Below are 21,087 nucleotides of genomic sequence, written 5' to 3'. Positions count from 1 at the left end.
CTTCGAGCCTCGTAGTGCAAGTGGCGCTGCTTGTCGCATACAGATTATTCTACGCTATACAGGTTTAGTCGCGGAACCACTCTCACCCAAGCCGCAATAGTCACGTTTACCTTTCTAGCTTACCATAACAATAACATAATAAATGAACACAGTGAACATTATGAAACAATGGCTAAATGGCGCAAGTGCACCCGTCCATTGATCCAGCTACAGCAGAGACATATACTGACCGATTTCGGTGAGTCCAGCCACCATGGACTTCGCTCTAGCCCTTCCCACGGAGAGGGTGGTGCGGGGGTCTCTCTTGGGAGGGGCTGGAGCCTTCTTGGCCGACAGTTTGCGCGGCAGCGTGGCGCACTGCCGGTAGCCGCCGCCGCCCGACGACACGGCAGCCGTTGCGGGCCCCGCCGATGAGGCTGACGAGGCTGAGCCTGCGCCCATGTCCGACGACGACATCCCGACACCAGACGCCTGCGAGCAGAGCAGACGGACCATGAGTGACCGCAGACAAAGAAACATTTGTCCATTCATCGGGTGGACGAGACCGGCAGGGAGGTGTCTCGGTCGTCTCGCCCCCAGCGCGAACTTCTACCTTTGATAATGCTTAGGTGTCCCGTGCGCTTCAAGTGTGCACGCGCAGCAAAATAATGGCGAAAGATCACGAACACGTGTTGAAGGTTGGCCATCTGTAGAGACATCCTGTCGTTCTCATCTTGTCACTCACTTTTGGGTTCGTTTCAATGTGTAGAAACTTCTCAAGGGGGTAAGACGTCACTCCATTTAGAGGCACTAGTTAATGTTGGAACTAGCGGAACTATGCTTCTTTCTATTTACTCATGAGCACGTGGTAGCTGACGTTTCGCTATGTCTTTCTTAAGTCAGTAAAGGAAAGACCTGGACCGGCTTTCCTTCTAGAAACAGTCTTAGCTAAGACTGTGTGAAAAATATCACCGTTCAAACAAGTACACGAGCAGAGTAGCACCTGAAGTCGGATCTCAAGAACGTGCGTATCGCAGGCTTGGCATGCTTTCTTTCAGACTGACTCAGTTAAAAAAAAACTGTTTCCAGCAAGCCCGCCTCGCCTCGCCTCGCCTCGCGCCTCGCCCCCCGCCCCCCCCCCCCCCCCCCCCCCCCCCCCATCTTAGCTCGGTTAAAAAACGTAGCCAACGACTAAGCTGATGCTTTTAGCGAAACAACGGCCGCTCCTCTGAGGCATCAAGAAGGTTCCTTTTTGAGTTCTTTGTACCAGCGCCTGCCACCTTCGTGCTTTCTTTAAACATTTCCTGGACACGCTTAGCATGGAGAAGTAGTACCCCGTCCGGCGCTAGCACTTCACTCTTGTCATTCAAGCAAAGCGTATACTAAACACACGGACGCATGCTTATGGTAGCAGCAAAAAGCAATTTTAGTTTGGGCCTCCTTTATCATTCGTGCGCGAGGCGCACGCTTCACGTGATTTCCAAAACAGCGGCGTAGCGCGTGTTGGCCTTGGGCTTGGGCTGTATGGGGTTTGCGAGACCCTGAACAAACCCACAGCCCAACTTGCTAGCGCCTCAGGCCAGCGCGCACGCGTTCGTCACATTAAGGCCTGTTCACACATGTAGCGGAGCGCTACAAGCGGAACGCTGACCTCGCGCTAAGCGCGTGCTGACGGGAGGGTTCACCAGCTTTGTGTCGCACCGTCAATACCGTTGTTCATGGCAGACAATAAATAGCAGACGACACGTGAGAAGCGCTACATTAGCGCTTCGCTGCATGTGTGAACCGGCCTTTAGGAAGTTCTACTCACATGATGCGATTTTACCTGAAATTTCGCAATTGTGATGTCGTTCGTGCAGCAAAAATAGCGTGCTGGAAGATGGAGTGCTCAAAGTAAAAAATTGCAAATCGCAATTAAAATCTCGTGAATCGAGCTTAACGACTGACTCTACTGACCGGATCGGAAGACGTCAAATGAATGTGCCCGGCTGTCCCATAAAGAGTTAAATGAAACGGTGCAGAAAACAACATAAATGTTACTTCAGCCATATGAGGAAATTAACTGACGCCACCAAAGAAAGAGGTAATAGTTTGCCACAATATCACCCTTAACACTGTTTTTCTTGTTACAACCTAAACTCCGCTGGACAGCGTTAGTTTATGGGAATGGAGTGATCATAAAACACAGTTTTGTTTTGCCAACCGTCGGTTTGATGATGTGCAAGTTTCATATTTCATTATGCACTTGCGGGCAAGATCCTGCAATGGCAAGCTTGCCAAAGCTATGTTCACGCGTAAGCACGTGCTTGCACGCATAAAGTACCAATTGAGGCGCCATGCTCTCGAAAACACAAAAAAAAAAGGTTAGTGAGAAAAAAAAAAGATATTCTTTCTGGGAACCAACTGCCAGCCGCGGCGGAAGTCAAGGATTGCAAAAATCATACTAATCAGCTAAATAATTATCTAAAATTTACCAATTAACATTTTAATTTGTGAAAAAAAAAACATATTGTCTAGATAGGAACCTAGCTAAACATCTTCGAACCCCTACATCAACTAATCTTAGAAATATATAAGGAATGGACAGTTTTTTTACGGCGTTCCAAAAATAAAGCTTAGTTTGGCCGCGTTTCTAGGTTTCGGTTTCTCATCGGAGTGCATCTTTGCGACTACGGTTCTGCTCCCCGGTGGCCGAAGCGCGAAGCCACCGCCTCAACTCCCTCGTAGAATAAAGGAAAGTATGGCGCATGTGTGTTGCGCGTCTCGGCCACTGGGGAGCGGGACCCCTGAAGCAAAGATGCGCTCCGAAGGAAACCGAAACCTAGAAAATGTCCAAATTTAGCGATTTTTTTTTGTTTTCTTTCGGAATGCATTTAAGTGTTTCATTTACCTTTTTTTTTCTAAAATGAATGAATTTAGTAGTTTTCGATGATGCTTAGCGAGTTTCTTATTGGAACCATTAGTTTATTTTCGCTAAATAAAAAGTTAGCTAGAATATGTATGTTATTAATTAGATAATTGGTACGATCTTTGCAATTAATGAAGTCCACCGTGGCTGACCGTTTGCTCCAGGAAAAAGTTCTTTTTTTATTTTTTTTATTTTTTTTTTTTTTTTGTTCTCAAACATCACATTTTTTGGGACTTTTGAAAGCCTCATTGAAACACCCTGCCTACTCATCTCGTGAGCTAAATGCAGCCCTATTAAATGCACAGAAAGATCTCAATTGCCAAAAAAACTCGGTAGAAAAAAATCTTTTTTTCAAAGACAGAACATTGCACAGAATTTCTAAAACGTTGCAAAGAAATGCCTAAATTGAGTACAGTTTTTCAATGTAACTTCTCGGAATTTAACATTTTTTTTCGGCGATAGCATGCTGTCATTGGCGAGGTCTCAGAGCGAATCCCCGGATGTGTTTGCGTGTAGGTCGTAAAGCGCCAAAACTAGGGGAAAAAATTTTTTTTTGCTGGATTCAGCAGGAAGTTTTAAATTGATAGGGGAGTCACAGTGTCACGTGACCAGGACGTCACAGCATCACGTGACGTCATGCTAAGGAACGTTACAATTTTCCCACTAAATTTAGCGGAATTGTAGTGTCACGTCACGTCACACTGTCATGTGACGTCACATTTTCACGTAACGTCAAGGTGTTAGGTGAGACTACAGTGTAACGTCAAGACCTACCGCTAAACGTAAACACGGTGGCATAACTTTGCAGCAGAGTGTTCAGCGCCTTGGCCATCGCTGCCGTTCATTTGCAGACAAGAAACCGTCATATTCTCGTTAGGCTCTTTGTCACTAGTTAGAACAGGCACAACCACAACACCCTTATGCACAGAGTCCCCGCAAGTCGCCTTTCCTTCCAGCGCCACCTACGACGGAGCCATTACCTGGGCAGGCCCCGTGACGCCAGGAATGCCGCCGCGCACCGAGACCACCGTCATGGCGACCAAGTCACCTGACTGTCGGATGATTGTGACCACGTGCTCGTGCGAAGCCTGAGACACGTCATGGCCGTTGATCTAGAAAGAAAACGAAGTGACGTGGACGTCAGTCTGACGCGGTGAGATGCATGAGCGATAATGAAAAGTGCATCCGACTGGAACACGCATATCTCGAAGCCACAATGGAGAGTTTTAGTATATCGTTCCGATACCTCCGAGTGTCCCGATAACGATACGATGCATGCGAAAAGCCGGCGGCGGAGCACCGGGTATCGTTATCGGAGTCATCAGAACGACCTCTCTGTTTCTGCGTTAAGTCCGTCACACATGGTACAATTTCCGTCGTATAACGCGATTGAAACAGCGTTCATGCAAAACAAAAAAAGAAATAAAAAAATACCATTGACGAAAGTTCCAATTACTTCACGGGCTTTTTACTTGATAAGTAAAAATTACACCGATTTTTTTTTTTTTTTTGCACAGTCGGTTTATGTGAAACAGCTTTTAGAGAAAACGGAAAGATTTAAACACGTGTGTCGAAAACGGACCACAAATCCCACGAAAAATATAGTTCTTCACCATTTTTGAACAAGCAAATCACGCGTGAATGCTAATCCTACATAAATCGCAAATACGATAATGAAATCATAGTAGGCTTTTAATGAAATCATAGTTGAGATTTAGAGACAGTAAATACCCTCGTTTTACGAAAATAGTGTGGAACAACATTTTGAGAGTTCCAAATTTCGTGTAATTTTCGGATCCTTTTTTTCTCTTTTTTTTTTTGCATATGCGTTTTAACTTTAACATTTAAGTTTCTGCTCTAACGATGTATAACTATTATACAGTGAAACTCCACTCGAAAAAAAAAACTCAAGGAACCTCAAGAAAACGTTTTCCTAAGAGACGGTTGGCCCAAATGATTTCATTGGACACAATATGGTTTTCCTGGGAAATTTGACAAAAGTTTGCTTATCTGAATAGTTTGTTCAAGTGGTATTTCACTGCACTTCGTTCTCTCCATCGGCATAAATTGTGGGAACACCTTTGCAACATTACCGCGGAAAGCTTCGTCTTTTTTTATATACACCACCAAACTAAGCACATGATACAAAATGTTGAAGTCAATTAAAAAATACGAGAACAAAAGGGTAGTAATAAATATTCATATGTCACTACAAGAACTGCCGAGACCCGAAACGCGTCGCAATTAGTGCGATGCAAATATATAGACAAAGTCGGACGTCTTACCTCAAGCAAGAAATCTCCCTTTTTGAGCCCGGCAAGGTCAGCAACTCCGCCTTTGTCAACGTCGTCTAAATACTGCAAACTAGGCCAATTTTCAGTCGGTTGCCGCTCCATCAGCGGACTCGTGGCTGAAAAAGTAAATGTCATGCAAGAAACATATTGCCATCTTCAATCAAATATGATTATCGAAAATCAATCCTACGGCCAAAAGGCAATGTACAGAGCGCGACACTGTTAGCGCGAACAGGCGATCGCCGGTTTTTCCAGTTTTTCTCTTTGAAACCAAGGGATGTCATCCAAGTTATTATTGCTACGGAAAGAGCTCATTTAGAGCTACAATGTAAGCGATAAAATTTCGTGCTCGCCAATGCTATTTAGAAGTAAAATGCGGAAATCCGCCGATGTCGTGTTCGCGCTAACAGTGTCGCGATATGTACTAAATGTAGACGGCTTGGTAAAAACCAACCCCCAAAGAAAATATTTTAAGGTGCCACAAAAAAAAAAAAAAAGTTTGGCTAAGAGATACTGTTTGTCACCTCATATATCTTAAAGTCGCTTTGTGCTACAGTCGCAATCATAGTTAGCTATTTTGAAACCCAAGCTCACCGTTCTTCTCGATGATTCTCTACGTCAGTTGATGACGTCATTAAAACCAGAAAACTATAGTTTAAAAAATATGTGAAAGTGAGCCATGTGAAAGATTTATTTCCTAATCTATTCCCCGCAGTGAAAGAGCAGGAAAACAGAGAAGAAAAAAGGAACAATACATTTTCGTAGTGCAGTAGTGTGATGAAAGCGCTACTCGCAAGTTTATGTAACATTGGAAATGCACCCACGAACGAAACCGAAGGTGAAAGTTCTCAAGTGTGCTCACCTTGCACCATCTCCTCTGCATAAACGCGTGAACAAAATACCATCTTTATTGACTAAACATTCAGAACAACTATTTATTCGTAAAACCCTTTTTCACACTTCTCTGGGAAGTTGTTATTAAAAAAAAAAAGAATATACACACGTTAAAGCAGTATTTATTGAAAACATATCAAGTCTTCCTTAAAACAATAGGAATCACAAGAAAGAATAATCAATGCAAAAACAGCCCTCCCACTTTACATCCTACAACATAATTATTTTTTTGCAGGTAACAATGCATGTATGCAAACCAACTGTCGTCTGCTATTCTCACTCACAGTCTCCAGACTGCGCGTGTCCTATCCTAGTCACACCAAAGCTAGTGACGGCAAGATACTGCTAATTAAGTAAACTCATTCAAATGTGTCAGCTCCAAGCAGCGCAGAGTTGGCCAGTCATCGGCCAATGGCTGGCAATGGTCCTTGGCCAAGTGGCCAGACAGAGGCCAGAGACCGGCCGGTGACTGGCCTTTATCTGGCCACTGGCCATCAGCTATCGGCAAGCATTGGCCAATGAATGGCCACCCTCTGGCTACTCTCCAAAAGACCATCGCCAGACTTTGGTCACTGCTTGGCCAAAATCCGTGCTGCTTGGGAAGGTATCAACTTGAAATGCAGTGATGTCTCGTTGATATGGGCCCTTCCGTTCTCCCAAAAATAGCCTCCATGATGTGACTTGTCCTTAATAACGAGACAAAGATGCGTGTCGTTAGCAGTTCGACCCCGAAAATGTTGTTATATAGACCACATTTTCAGGGACGAACTGGATAAATACATGGGGCATCCAAATTTATACGGGATCCAAATTAACGAGACACGACTGCATTACACGCATGTCGGAAAAAATTAAAGCTCAAGCAGTCAAATCTGATCGTGCCCGGTAACATCTACGCTGTCTTTCAGTGAAATAGCGTTTTGCGGCAGAAAAATCAATCAGGTTGTTTCTCACCTTTGGCTCCCCGTAAGACAAATCCGAACCCTTTCTTGCTTTTGTGTAGCACAACCGTGCGGGGGTCGCCATACCTGTTGAATGCATCAACCACGGTTAGAGACCACCTTACCTTCTGATTATAACTTGCTTACTGGAAATCTGATCTGGGGTATATGTCAGATGGCAACGACATACATGTGATAAGTAAATTTAATACACACTCACACACACACACACAAAATAACGGGTTTCTCTCGACGACGTGTGTAAAAGTAGTCCCTAAGGCACCTATCCAGATGTTATCATACTAAGGGCCGGTTGCACCAACGTCGCTTAGCGCAAAGCGGAGCTTAGCCGGGAACTTAAGCTTAGTTTCGGTTTCGTTCGGTTGCACCAAACTCGCTTATCGCTAAACCTAGCACTAAACTACGCTTAACTTAAGCGTCCAACATTGGGCGCTTTGCTTCTGGTTGTTTCTTAATCCTGGATTAAAAACATGGCGGCAGGTTTGTCACGGTCGACGCGGTGGACGAAATTGGTTGTGCAAAGTGTATTAGGCTACATCAGCGTGAAAGTCTCGACAAAATGACTTTCGATTGTGACAAGGATGCAAATTATTGTCGCGTGAAGTGTTTACCGACCCCTGTTTTCAAGTTGGCTCTCCACTTTCAGGGCGTGTCAGCCCTAACCGAGAGACGTACGGAGCTGGGGGGCTCACGTGTGTATTCCCGTTGGTTCTTCTGTCAACGAGCTTATTCGTATGTACTTACTAATTTTCGCATAGCTGTAACGTATTGTTATTTACCACCTTGTTTATTTACACTTGCAGCGCGTATCCTTCAATCTGATCAGCGCGTTGAATAGTGGCAGTACATGATCTCGGCGATCAGCTGATTGTCGACACCTCTGCCGTTTGCATTAGATTGCGGCGCTTTTAAGTAATAAAACAGCGAAAATTCAATTTCTTTCGTTTTCTGAGTTTTGAGACAATCTTGGCTTCAGACAATCTGAATTTTCCTTATCTCGCGAGTAGAATCTTGGCTTCAGAAAACTGTATCGTTCCATAACTGTAACTTTTTTGGTGATCGCATTTTTTTTTTTTATATATATACTTTGCTTTATATATTTCATTCATTTCCCGAGAACGAGATACTGTTGTTTCCGAGTTGTGTTCTGTGATGGTGTTTTCCCTTTACTTTTGTCGTTTGTTGTCATTGTGACGACGGTTGAGACTATACACCGGAACACGTTTTCAATAAAATTCAGTTGAAAGTTGCGCCTTGTTGTGTCCTCCGTAACTTTTTTGGTGATCGCGATTTTTTAGAAATATTTTGCTTTATATCTTTCATTCGTGGCCACGACAAATCGTAACGACTACTATGTTAGATTCGTTCATTGCTGTATCGGGGCAGGCTGGGGCAGGTGATGCGAAGAGACGACCGTTCTTATCGGCGCGATGTGATGTACTAGTGGGTTTTTTTTTTTTTTTTTTTCTGAACTCGACAGTGTGAAACTGAAGTCCGTTTGAGGCTGCAGAGGATGTTCAACGACGGTACAGTGCAGTTCTGTCACCTTGCTGATAGCAACGAGTACCGTCGATGCAAGGTCTCGTGACCTGACCTCTCGACGACTTCTATTCGACGATTTCCGGGCATTTTCGCAGCTGCCGTGGCGAGTTCGTCACTGTATTGAACTTCATCGGTCTCGGGCTTGACTTGGTTTTAGTAGTCATCTTACCTGCCTACTTATATCCATGATGTTTTGTCTTCAGCGATGTAGTGAGTAGAGTGTCCTTCTCGCGTTCGGTGAGTTTTGGGGCCCCCGATGGCTCCTTGGCCTCAAAATGTGAGCACGAAAACTACTACCACTGTCAAAATATCCTGTTATCAACCGATATTAAACACACAATCACAGATGTAAAGAGCATTCGTGTTTATTTGAAGCTCTGACTTCTGTTATTGAAAGTTAAACGAAAAAATGATTGAATGTGGAGACCTTTAATTTGTTACTCACCGAAGAAATACAGCGAAAAGCAGACGCCGACCACGACTACTACGACAGTTTTTTTTTTTGTTTTTTTTTTTTACATCACGTGATTTCTTTCTGCCAATCGTATTCGTCGCTCTGAGCGTTCCCTAGTTTGCTCTGTTTGTCCCTAGATTCCCTACGCAAATCCAGCGTTTAGCTAGGGGCGCGTCTGTAAAGCCGGCTTAACCTTGGTGCAACCGGAATTTAAACCCGTGCTTACCTAAGCTCGGTTTAGGGCGCTAAGCCGGCTTAGGAAAGTGCCGCTTTGGGTTAAGGTAAGCGGCGTTGGTGCAACCGGCCCTAAGCCGTACTTACACCAACAACTTTTCGCTCCACCATTTTATATTCCACCACGCATTTACCATCAGTTCAAAGTGAGTGTCTCTAATTAAAGTACTACCGTATTTTACCATTTATTTGTCCCTGAAACATCACTGGAATGGAATCACCTTCTGTCTTTTATTGTACCCATTGGTAATTATCAACTGCTTAAAAATCTTGTTAACACCCTTCATTGTTTTGAGACAACATGAAGCGTAAAATTACTGTCTTTTTTATTGTTATCTTTTTTTTTAGTTCCCACTCCCCTCTTAATTAGCCCTGAGGTTACGTAAATAAAGGAATAAATATGCACGGTTATAATTCCCGCTGAAAATATGGGGGTGGAGCTTTTCCTACCCTTCCGTTGACAAAAAGATAAAAAAACTCTAAACCAAGCTTGTCTTTGCATGACGCGCGTTTCTGTCCTGCTGTCGTCTTTTCAGCCTGTCGAGACACTCACATTCTCCAGCGGCGTGGGAGTGTCGTAGCCCCCGAGGCCTGCGTCTCCCTTCTTCCCTTCACACGTCCCTGTGTGGACGGACCCCTGAGCTTGACCTCTTGGATGGCGGCACTCGGGAACATTCCCTGGCGGCCGTCCCGTGTCCGTCCCTCCAGCATGCCCGTATCGGTGACTTCGGTGACTGTACACGATCACGCGAGCAAAAAAAAAAAATACACACGGCATTCGAACCTCACCCATTGGTGTGAGTTCCTCAAATAGACGTCAAACAATTCAAAATAAAAAAAAATTATACTTTTTTTAGGAGTGATTTTGGAGAAATAATGTTACTATACTTGCTGTCACATCAAAAAAAAAAAAAAGCTTTGCGCATTATTTATGCATTGCGAAAAGTAGTGCTTACAACACGATTCGGTTGTCGAAAAGCGTTTGGAACGTGTACGCCTTAATGAAATGACATAAAGCTAATCCAAGATGAAGATATCTAAATTCAACAGATAGTCGGGGAATTAGTAAAGTTCCGCGAGGAAACGGACGTTTTTTTTAATTATTAGCACGGTTTTTAAGGTGACCACGAGTACAGGGATGTCGCGAAGCTGCTGAGGTTGTTCAAGTCCGACCAGGTTTGACTTTCATAAATTTTCAAAGCGAAGTTCGGAAAAAAAGTTCGACTGAAGTTTGACTATCAGGCGCAGAAGTTGAGAACGAGCTGATGGTTACCTGCTGGAGAAGGCTGGAGAAGAATTTGAAAGTTACCTACTGTGAACCTTATATATATATATATATTCTCTTCTTTTTTTTTTTCGAATTGTTCAATTCTTATGTAGAAAGTGGGCAACACCGTTCGAAAGGCGAACTTCATCAAATTTCGCCAAAAGGATCAGCGAACCAGTCGATGTTCAGGTTCGACATCGCTTTGCAACATCCTCAGATGTAACGTCATAAACGAGACCATGTGACAAGGTCAGTCACATGACCACGCCATGTTGCCTAGTTCACGACTTCACGCCACGTCTACCGCGAACGGACGCTCCGTTCACAGGGGTTTGGTAAGAGTATGTGAGCAGTTTTGCTACCAAAACGCGATAAAAAGAAAAAAAAAAACACCTGTGCGTGTACCTTCTCGCAGAGCACTCGGGTGAGCCAATCACTGTGATCTACGGAGGAATCTCGCAGAGTCACGCATGCTTAGCTGTGACAGCGCAGGCTGTATCTTTTGGTCGAAACGAGCTTATCGTGTCCAAAAACGTACGCTGTAAACTCGTGTTCCAAGGCTCTGATTTATGACTTCAAGGATGTGATTCCATGTGATTTTATCAATCCGCGAAGAAATTGATTGTTCATCTGTCTAACAAATTCGCAACACCTTTACAAGTGGACCGCGCGTTTTGGCACACATGTGTGCCAAAACCAAAAAAAAATGTAAGACGGCGGCGCGCGGGTAAGCACGCGCATTGGATGGCAGCTTGTGCCGTCTACCCAAAAGCGGCAGAGGCCGCGAAAGACAAGCCGGTCGCATGCCTCAGCCACTGTCGTAAAGGTGGCACAACCTGCCGCCCAACCCGTATGTTCACTCGCGTTCATGACAGTGTCTCTTGTTTTTATTTCCATTATATTCAGTTTCACCCTAAATCCAACCAGAGCCGACGCTACGACCGACTATACAGCCAATCAAGCAGCGTCATAAATGCATCGTCATGACGCAGGTCGTCTGTATGCATTTGCTATCACAGTCTAGACTCTAGACCAATTACGCACCAACAAAATCGCAGGGTCACAACAGTGCATTCGCTGTGCGTGTTGGTTAAGCGATTGATATCACAAGCACAAGGACGACGAGCGCTATCACGTGATGCACTGCGCTGCACGATAGGCCCCATCGGAACGTAGTGTCGCTTTGGTAGGGCTTAAAGGGAAACGGATTATAGACCAACTGTCGGTATTGCGCATGCGCAGACGCTTCGCTCCTCCCAAATTTGGTTTCTGTGCATGCGCAGTGCCCACACCAGCTTAGTGTGGGCAAAGCGGGCTTGTCTGTAAACACAGTGTTGGTGTACAATCGTTGGCACGCACCACTGAAAGCGGCAACGCAGAAGATTGAAAGCGTGCCTTTTGCACTTCTTTGCTTTGCTTTGCTATGCTTATCGCGTTTCTCGACAATCTGCAGCGTCGCGGTAAAATCAAATTCGCTTAATCCCGTCGGAGACGGTCAACATTTCCCTCGAGTTTAGCAAGTTTGGATCCCCTGCATTTTCGTTTAACCAATAACGTGGCCCCTGGAAGGGAGTCCCGAAAAATATCGCGTAAATAGTTTTCACACGTACAGTCGGCCGCAAAATTTTGCGGGACATGGGAGCGCCAGCCAAACTGCATTGCCGCGCCGTCTCGTGGCCCGCTGCCTGGTGTCAAGACCCGCGCATTGCGCATGCGCGGTCTTTCATACTAGGAGGCTTGTCCTGTTCCCTGGCTTCCGTCCGACGCGCTCCCGATTACTGCGACCGGCGCAAGGTGCCGCTTCGTAACCGCTATGCATAGAGTTCCTGTATATGCTACCTCCGGTAGCATTCCAGCGAAATGTTATCTGGGCTTCTAAACTCGTCATGCACAAAGTTGGGGCCGAAGTTGACGGAGCGCACCGATGGGCTCATCACGACGATGACTTGGCGCTTTTTGCGCCGACGTCCAATAGACGCGCTCCGCGAACTTTGGGCTCATACTTTGTGTTTGACGAGTTTAGGGCCCTTAGAAAGTGCACCGCGACGCGAAGAGGGTTCAAGCGAGCTTGGCTGCCCGTCGCGCCGGCTGAAGCAGACTCGCTGCACAGCGGTTGCGAAGCGGCATCTTGCGCCGGTCGCAGTAATCGGGAGCGCGTCGGACGGAAGCCAGTGAACAGGACAATCCTCCTAGTATGAAAGGCCACGCATGCGCAATGCGCTGGTCTTGACACCAGGCAGCAGGCCACGAGACGGCGCGGCAAGGCAGTTTGGCTGGCGCTCCCATGTCCCGCAAAATTTTGCGGCCGACTGTACATTTAATTAGACGGAAACAGACTGGGCAATTTTTCGGGTATGGGCGTTCATTCGGGATTGTACGGAAGTATCTACACCGCCATAACTGATCTATAACGGATTCGTTGCAGCGTCCAGTGTCACTCGCCGGGTGGCGCAAGCCGCCGCCCTCTTCAAAAGGTGCAGCAGTATCATAGTTCATCGACACGCACACCGTGTTAGGAATGCCAGTCGAAAGCTCGCCGAACCTTGAACGATGTCGCCGCAATTGAGCGCCAGATGACCCGTCAGGGGGCTCTGGTATTCGGTGACGCAGACGCAAGTGGTGCCCACTGTGATCACATCTGGGGTGTCCGAACTCTCGGTACCAGAGTCACAGCTGGCCGCACTGTTGCTCGTACAGACGCCGGAAGAGTCGCTGGCCGCACTTTTTTCTGCAAGATGGCAGCGCCTCCGTCAGCACTCCTCAATGCCGCGCCGTCTCTTGTCACTCACCATCCATGTTAAATGTGCAAACATCGCCCTGGAAGTCCTCCAAAATGTGCATAGAAGATGATCAAAGTACAATGCGTTCTATCATACACCGACGCGCGTCTCTCATGATGTCACGTCGCTGCGGTGGTGCTGTCGTCGGTGAGGCGACCTGGCTGTGACACAGCCAGGATCGCGGTTGGTGAAAGAAGCACACTTTAATGACGTCATAAGGCGGAAATCGAGGGACCACCGTTTCGGACGCGATAAACAGAGGAGTCGGAGACTCGCTACAGGCACCATATTTGGTCTACAGAACTGTACTGTAGTCCATGACAGCTTACAAAACGGAGGGCACGGCGACTACCCGAGCATCTGAAGCGTGAACGCAATCGCTTTGCCTTTCTGACGCTGTCAGCCGACTAAGCATATCCTGCGTCAGTTTCATTGGCCTCGTGTCGTATCTTTCCGTTGTATATACACTCCATCGCTACGCTTAATTTGTGTTTCTCCTATGAAAACTCCGTGCGCCGAGTATAGCGGCAACACAGTGTTTTGAATTTTGATACCGCGCCATACAATGTCCTTTCAGTACCGGGTATACGGTCTAGAGCTTACATAAAAGTGGCGTTAGGCAACTAAACAATCGGACATATGTGCATGTCGCTAGAGCAGAAAGTTGGTATTCACGAAACCATGGTGAGCTGTGTCTTCGCTGAAACCAATTATTAACAAAATAATTTGTTGGCAGACATATATTACGAGGCACAAACTTGCATCTCAGGAACAACAACCACTATAGTCAATGACAGTTTAAGAAACACGCGGCGTACGCTTACACTTGGTTGTTTGGTGTTTTAGTGGTTGACGCCGCAATCTCATCGGTTGCTGCAGGGACAATAAAAGGTCCGGGACTTGCCACGCCCGATGTTTCTTAAGTTGTAGGTTACTGTAAAACGCATGATGGGAATCCGACAGCGCTCAAGATCGATGACCAAAAGAGGAAGCACGCAAGACAGGACAGAGCCTGCCGTGTCTTGTGTGTGTGTGTGTGTGTGCCTTTTCTTAGCAATCGATCTTGAGCGCAGTTGGAGTTCCATCGTGTTTAACGCACACCAACCGGCCCAATTCTCGATTCCGCTACAACTACACAACCATCGATTGCATTCGTGCACAGAAACATTGTACCAAACAAAAAACACTACGACACTACACGAACTCGCAGTTGCTCTGACAACAGACGCACGAACCAAACTCACCAAAGATTAAAGAACGACAAAAATAAAACAAGGAACAAAAAGGGTAACAAAAAACCTAAAGGGTAACAAAGACCTAAAAAACTTTTAAAAAAAAATAAACGAAAAACCCCAACGCACCGGTGGTGGAACTAGCCGCCGTGCCACAGCTTCCCTCGCTGTCCTCCGCGTTGGCGTGCGCCGCGGCCGTAGCAGCCGAAGACGAAGACGCCATGGACGAGGCCTCGGACACGGTGGACGCGGACGAGAACGGAGGCAGGGACCGATTCGACGGGCACGGGGACGGAGGCTTGGCGCCCAAAACCACAAGCTCGAGCCTCGGGTCACTGTGGGTGCGGCTCAGGGCCGCGCTGCTCGCCCTTCGCCGAGGGTTGTACTGCGGCGGTTCGCGGTACGGTACTGCGGGGGACACAGTAAAACCGACTTGAGTTCGCCATCAACTCAAGGGTTCTATTGCCTTCTCTAGGCTATACTAGAAAACACAGAATCAGTCTCAAGCGGTGACGGCACCAGAAAGTTACGACAGACTTCCGACTCCTGCCTCGTGGCTTTGCGGAACCATTCCCTTCAACTTTTCCTCGAGATTTAGCCTGCCTCTGCCGTCAACTCAAGAGTTCTACTACGCTGCCCATCTAGAAGACACAGAGTCAGTTCCAAGCAATGAAGGCATCTCAATATTGCGACAGATTTCGAACGCCTTGCCTCGTGGCTTTCTGGAACTATTTCCCTAAAAGTTTCCTCGAAATTTACCTTGCCTCTGCCATGAACTCGAGTTCTACTACGATACCCTACTGGAAGATCCAGAATCAGTCTCAAGCAATCATACCATCTGAATGTACTTCAGACTCCCTACGCCATGCCTTGTGGCTTTACGGAATCATTTACTCAATATTTACCTGGTGTCTGCCGTCAACTCAAGAACTCTACTAGACTACGCTACTAAAAGACACAGACTCAGTCTGAAGCAATCAAGGCATCTGAAAGTCACAAGAGACTTCCAACGCATGCCTTGTGGCTTTACGGCACAACTTTTTCAAGACTTGCACTCCGTGAATCTGATATGCCGAACGCTGCAGCTAATGAAGTAGCGCGATTGGAGATAAGCAGTGGTGCAGTGTTTGCGTTCTTAGATACCACCGATTCCGAAGTCACATCGCTTCCTTGGTATCAAGAAACAAGTGAGCTCATGTCCAAAAACGCGCATTATGTCTTTGAGTATAAACATAGGGTTCATGGTCTCACTAATGCAGTACTCCTCATGCCAGGCCCGAAGGATTCGTCTTGCTACATGACTTTATTCCGATTATCTCTACAATACTGGAAAACTGAAACACTTCATTTCTGTATATCGACTGAACATCAAGGAAGGTAAATTAAAATGACTGTGCCACGACGATGATGACATGAATGCTGATGATGAACGGGATGATGTGATGTCTTCAGTGGAATTCTAAGACCAACTAATGGAATCTTCCAGCTGTGGTGTATGTGAAATAATATATTTTGGAAAATTGAAACACCCTTTTCTTGTTCTCCGTTACTGGGATGACCTTGATGTAACCAGCTGGGCAAAACTCAGAAAGGAAATGCAAAAGGCGGTCGCCTGCAGGACCTCGCCAGTTTTTAAGCCGATCCCACATCAGTACCAGGGTGGATTCCGAATTTTTCTTTGTTTGTTTTTTCCCGCAAATTCTTCTTTCTCTCCCCCCCCCCCCCTCCCCCCCCCCAAAAAAAGAGAAGAGAAAAACAAGGTTTAAATGAACGCAACAAATAAAAATGATAAAACAAAAGTCAAAAGGTTTTGGATACTGCCCAATGATGTACTTTAAATGTGTAGAGTCTGCAAAATGGATGAGCGTGCATTTGTCTGTGCAACGTGCGTATAGTGCATTGCAACACATTTCGGGAGTTTTCTACAGTGTAAAGCCAAAGTCACACTCTTCATACATGACACAAAAGGCACGGTGTGTTTCCTACCGATGCAGAATGACAGACGTTTCTGCGGACGCGCCTCAAATACCTTCCGAACATGTTCGCTACATACGTACGTATGTGCTTCGAACTTGTCTTCAGACAGTTTTGGTATGGCCAATTTGACAGGACCATTATAAAAGTAAAAAATGCGCTTCAAGCAGTGTCTGTAGACTGCCTGTAGACCCCGGGTTTATAAAATAACACAAGCGTGAGCTCGTATCGTAAAGCAAAGCTCTCATGCCTCCCCTACACACTCAAAAGCTGCCGCATGTATACTGCCCGCAACACACTCCAGTCGCCAGTCATTTGTCTTTCTTCAACCGAGCCATCTGGTCAATGGGAGGGGATATCAGTATGATGCTTCAGTAATCATTCCGTCACAGTGACAAAATGGTTTATGCTCGTGAGAGCATAATACCGACAGACATTCTCATTGGCCAAAGGGATTTAATGTCATGAGTGCATCACGGGACAGTATGCCCTCAGGTACTACTCAGAGTGTACATTCACAAAAGCATCATCATTGAAGTACTTATTATGTTTTTAAAGGCGCCTGCTCCTCTGTCTTCCACGCAAATATTGCTATTTTAAAGGCTCGTTTATACCTCGGCGAAACGCGTGCGCGCGGCTTGGCGACCGCCTTGGCAAGAGCCAGGACCCTATACACTTCGCTGTCTCACCGCAAACGACGCAACCGGCGGCGTTCGGCGCGCTCTGATATCGTCGACGCGGAGATAGGACCGCAAAATCAGGATCCATGGCACGCCTGCTCTCCGGAGAGGCACCGCGGGACCACGTAAGCGGCACGGGCACGGCCTCAAGTTTGACTTTGGACCATCGCAATAGTCGCCTTCGGCGGGCTGCCATCTTAATCTCTAATTTGCCGTGGAACTCGCACTAAACGGGTGCGGTAGCTCTCTTCTGCGGAACATCAAACAACGCGCATACGTCGACAGCTCGGTGATTCAGCATTTTCTTTTTCCACGTCATAATAAGTGCTGGAAAGGTGTGTAGAGGGGTCAAATTTCTGACTCGTGCGGTGTCACCAACTTAGCGTGTCTGACGTCGACACTTGCACGCCTACGCGCTGAAAACATCGAACTATAAACGGGCTTTAAGCCGCGCGCCTACTGCTACTACATCATCCAAAAAACAGTCTGCAGAGAAACTGTCTAAGGCTCTAAGGCGTCTTTCTTCCTTTGCATGACCGGTCGCATTAGTCATACAAAAACTGTCTCCAAACATGTTCGAAGTACACATACATGTGAAGCAAACGTGCTATGAACTTGCTCTAAGCGCGTCCGCAGCACATTCTGTCATGATGTCGGCAGCGAACACCGTGGATAGATGAATGGATGGATGTTAATGGCTAAACCCTTTGTAACGGGCGGTAGCTTGCGCCCCCTAGCCTAAGTCTAAAAAGACATCGTACGAAAGACGTGTCTTTATCTGAGCGGTGTGACTAGGGCTTTTCAAACAACAAATGGGCGCTGGTTCAAGCGGTGCAATCTGTGCAAGAAGCTCGGCGAACGGCGAGACAAAGAGAGCAACAGATCGCGACCAGAAGACCCACCGACGTCCTCTGGCTTGTGGTTTCGGATGACGTCTGCGAGGGCCAGGTTCCCGGCGATGACGGCGACCTGGTAAGGGTTCTGGTTGGCGTAGTTGAGGGCGGCCGGGTCGGCCCCCCGGAACAACAGCACCCTTGCGCAGCTCTCCCGGTCGTTGACGGCGCACACGTGCAGCGGTGTGTTGCCGCTCGCGTTGCGCGCGTTCATGTCCGCCCCGTAGAACAGAAGCTGCTCCAGGTGCTGGACCAGGCCGTGCTTGCACGCCTGGTGCACCTCTTGCCAGCCCTGATGCAAAGAACGCACATTCCAAGTGATTCGTTAAAAAAAAGTGTCAACACGAGAGAAATTGAGAGACTTTTGTTGTAGGAACCAAGTCCGTACAACAGATTCGTTATCGGAATATAAGCGCGTACAACGAATTACCTGCGAAAATATAGGTTCGTACAACGAATTTGTTGTACGAATAACAGTTTGTCTAACGAACTCGATTGTTATAGGAATATAGGTTCGTAGAACATAGTTGTTAAAGGAGTTTAATAAGTTTATAGAACAAATTCGTTGTAGGATCCTAAGTCCGTACAACGATTCCGTTATAGGAATATGAGCTCGCAGAACAAGTTGTTTGTGGGTTTATAGGTTGGCACAACGAATTCCTTCAAATTCGTGATACAAATATAAGTTCGCACAAAAAATCGAATTCGTTGTAGGAATACAAGTTTGTAGAGCTAATTCATCGAATTCGTTATAGAAATATAACTTCGTACAATAAATCATTTGTAGGAATGTAGGTTCCTACAATGAATTAATTGCGGGAATATTACATTACAAGCCCGTCTAACGAACTAGTGATACGAATATAAGCTTGTACAACAAATGCTTTATGAAAATATGGGCTCCTATAATATATTTGTTGTAAGAAAGTGCGTGGTTTGGCGAGTCCGTGCATGGTGAGAATAAATCAAACAGCGCAAATTGGTCACAGGGACAAGTGAGAACACACAAACAGCGTTGTGTTTGTGTGTCTTCCACAGGTCCTTGTGTATTTTATGGGCTGTTTTACTTATTCTCGCCGTAAGAATATTATATAAACGGGTCCAACGGATCCGCTACTAAGGATATAAGTTCGTACAAAAAAATGCTTTCTAGAAAGATAGACTTGTACAACGAACTCGTTAGTCCCTTCGACAAATTCGTTGGAGGGAAACCAACTCATTGCAGAAATTTAAGTCGGCTTGCCTCAAACTCAAGTGAGATATCTACCCTTAGAGCAGTAATCTGGCAGCGTAGTGTCACTGCTGGGCGGCGATATTCAGTGTGCATTACGCCTTTTCATATTCAAGCAAGAAGGCATCGGAAGTGAACGGATGGTTTCGAGTCTGCTGCCAGCACAATTGCTCTCATTCCAGATGCTGCAAGGCCCCGTATCATGAACAGTTTCGCACACCAAACTTTATGATTCAGTAGTAAAGCAGGACAGGCGCGGTAACGAAAAGCGGAGGTCGACACCGACAGAATGGAAGCGGAAGAAAACAACTTCAGAGTCACTGTGGAAATAAAAACCCCGCAGTCAATCAAAATATGTGGCTAAATAGATCGAAATAGCCGGTTCCTGCTTTATTCATCTCTTCTCCCGAGACTTCATAGGCATAGGCTCTCCGAGTACATCATATGGCTGGCCCCCCTTATGAAGTTCTAAATATAAAACAGGCGCTGACATCCAGGCGCAGGTTGTCATATTGATTACAATGATATCCGACCTTCACCAGTCGTAGTTGCCCGAAATGCTGTCAACTCTATAACATAGATATGCGGCCCCCCGACACCTCTTTCAAAAAAAAAATAAAAAATCCTGCCTTCGTTATTGGTGCGCACGCATGCAGAGTGCAATGGCTCCGTCACCTGTGGATCGGCGATGCCCGGTTGCGCGTGGTCGTGCAGCAGGAGCTCGGTGAGCTGAGGGTCGGCGTTCCACAGGACGGTGTAGTAGAGCGGCGTCAGTCCCCGGGCGTCTTTGTAGTTGGGCGACGCCCCGAGGTCGAGCAGCGTGCGCAGGGCCTCCAGGTTGTTGCGCTCCACGGCCCGATGCAGTGCGGTGCGGCCGTCCTTGGTGCGGAAGTCCAGCAGGGCGCCGCCGTTCACCAGGGCAATGATCACTTTGGTCGGGCCCTTCAGACCCGCGGCCAGCGTCAGCGGAGTCTCTGCGTCGACACGCGGATGCGCATGAGGACCGGTCCTAGGTTTTATCAGCGCCCCTGTCATTGGTCACGCCGCGGTCTTAAATGCTCATATATCATACCATAGCCTCCTATATACTGACAAAGCCTGACAGATCGCCATGAGAAGCGGCCGCCGAAATGGAAGAGGTTGAGCGGCTGACAACAGATGAGAAAAGAGCCACGTAACTGGCGCCCCGCTGCGGCGAGACGCCGAAACACACTTCTCCAGAGCGAACAAGTGTGTTTCGGGTCCTCGCCGCTGCAAAAGCTGTGAGCTGACGTCCAGGTTCCCCGAGAAATGGCTCTTTGATGCTCTGTGCTACCAGATCCTCGCGACCGGGCACTCTATGTGCTGCGACCTGCGACCGGGCACTCTATGGCTCCGTCGTCGAACTGCCAGGCTTTGTAAGTATAGAGGAGGCTATGGTCATACATGATGACAGAATTACCCACGCACAAACCTTATGCATGTTCTAAGCATGTTTGCTTCATGCGCATGTAGGCTTCGAACATGTCGGCAGACATGTTTTTTACGACAAACGTTACAGAACTGTCACGCAGTAAAGAAACACGACTCGGGCAGTGTCTTTAGAAAGTCTTTTGTATGATGTGGAAGCAGTTTGGCTGCGGCTTTAAGGTTAAGCATCCGATACCAACATCCCCGGATCCCAGGACCGATACAAAAGAAATCGCACAAATCCGCGACGACCTTCATCTCCAAAATCCTATAATCATAATACATAAAATGAAGTATTTTGGATCATTTAAGTT

General features: G+C 46.7%; 1 protein-coding gene across 3 annotated transcripts in view; it reads right to left on the bottom strand.

Annotated features, from left to right (window-relative positions):
• The window catches only part of LOC8053527 (SH3 and multiple ankyrin repeat domains protein 3), a 148,154-nt gene that overhangs the window by 5,145 nt on the left and 121,922 nt on the right, over positions 1-21,087 (bottom strand). For 2 of the 3 annotated variants that reach the window (XM_029983360.4, XM_029983358.4), the window contains exons 6-14: positions 20,000-20,298; positions 18,103-18,385; positions 14,676-14,954; positions 13,077-13,262; positions 9,821-10,001; positions 7,030-7,103; positions 5,173-5,297; positions 3,868-3,999; positions 231-471 (exon numbers count right to left, since the gene is read on the bottom strand). In XM_029983360.4, the coding sequence (XP_029839220.3) occupies positions 231-471; positions 3,868-3,999; positions 5,173-5,297; positions 7,030-7,103; positions 9,821-10,001; positions 13,077-13,262; positions 14,676-14,954; positions 18,103-18,385; positions 20,000-20,298 (1,800 nt within the window). The remainder of the gene's footprint in view (positions 1-230; positions 472-3,867; positions 4,000-5,172; positions 5,298-7,029; positions 7,104-9,820; positions 10,002-13,076; positions 13,263-14,675; positions 14,955-18,102; positions 18,386-19,999; positions 20,299-21,087) is intronic. The other variant, XM_029983361.4, reaches the window with a different exon arrangement.

The sequence above is a fragment of the Ixodes scapularis genome, unplaced genomic scaffold (genome assembly GCF_016920785.2).
Source record: "Ixodes scapularis isolate PalLabHiFi unplaced genomic scaffold, ASM1692078v2 PGA_scaffold4__175_contigs__length_147842914, whole genome shotgun sequence".
NCBI classification, from domain to species: Eukaryota; Metazoa; Arthropoda; class Arachnida; order Ixodida; family Ixodidae; genus Ixodes; species Ixodes scapularis.
Note: the sequence above shows the minus strand (reverse complement) of the source record. Positions and strands in the feature narration are given on the sequence as shown.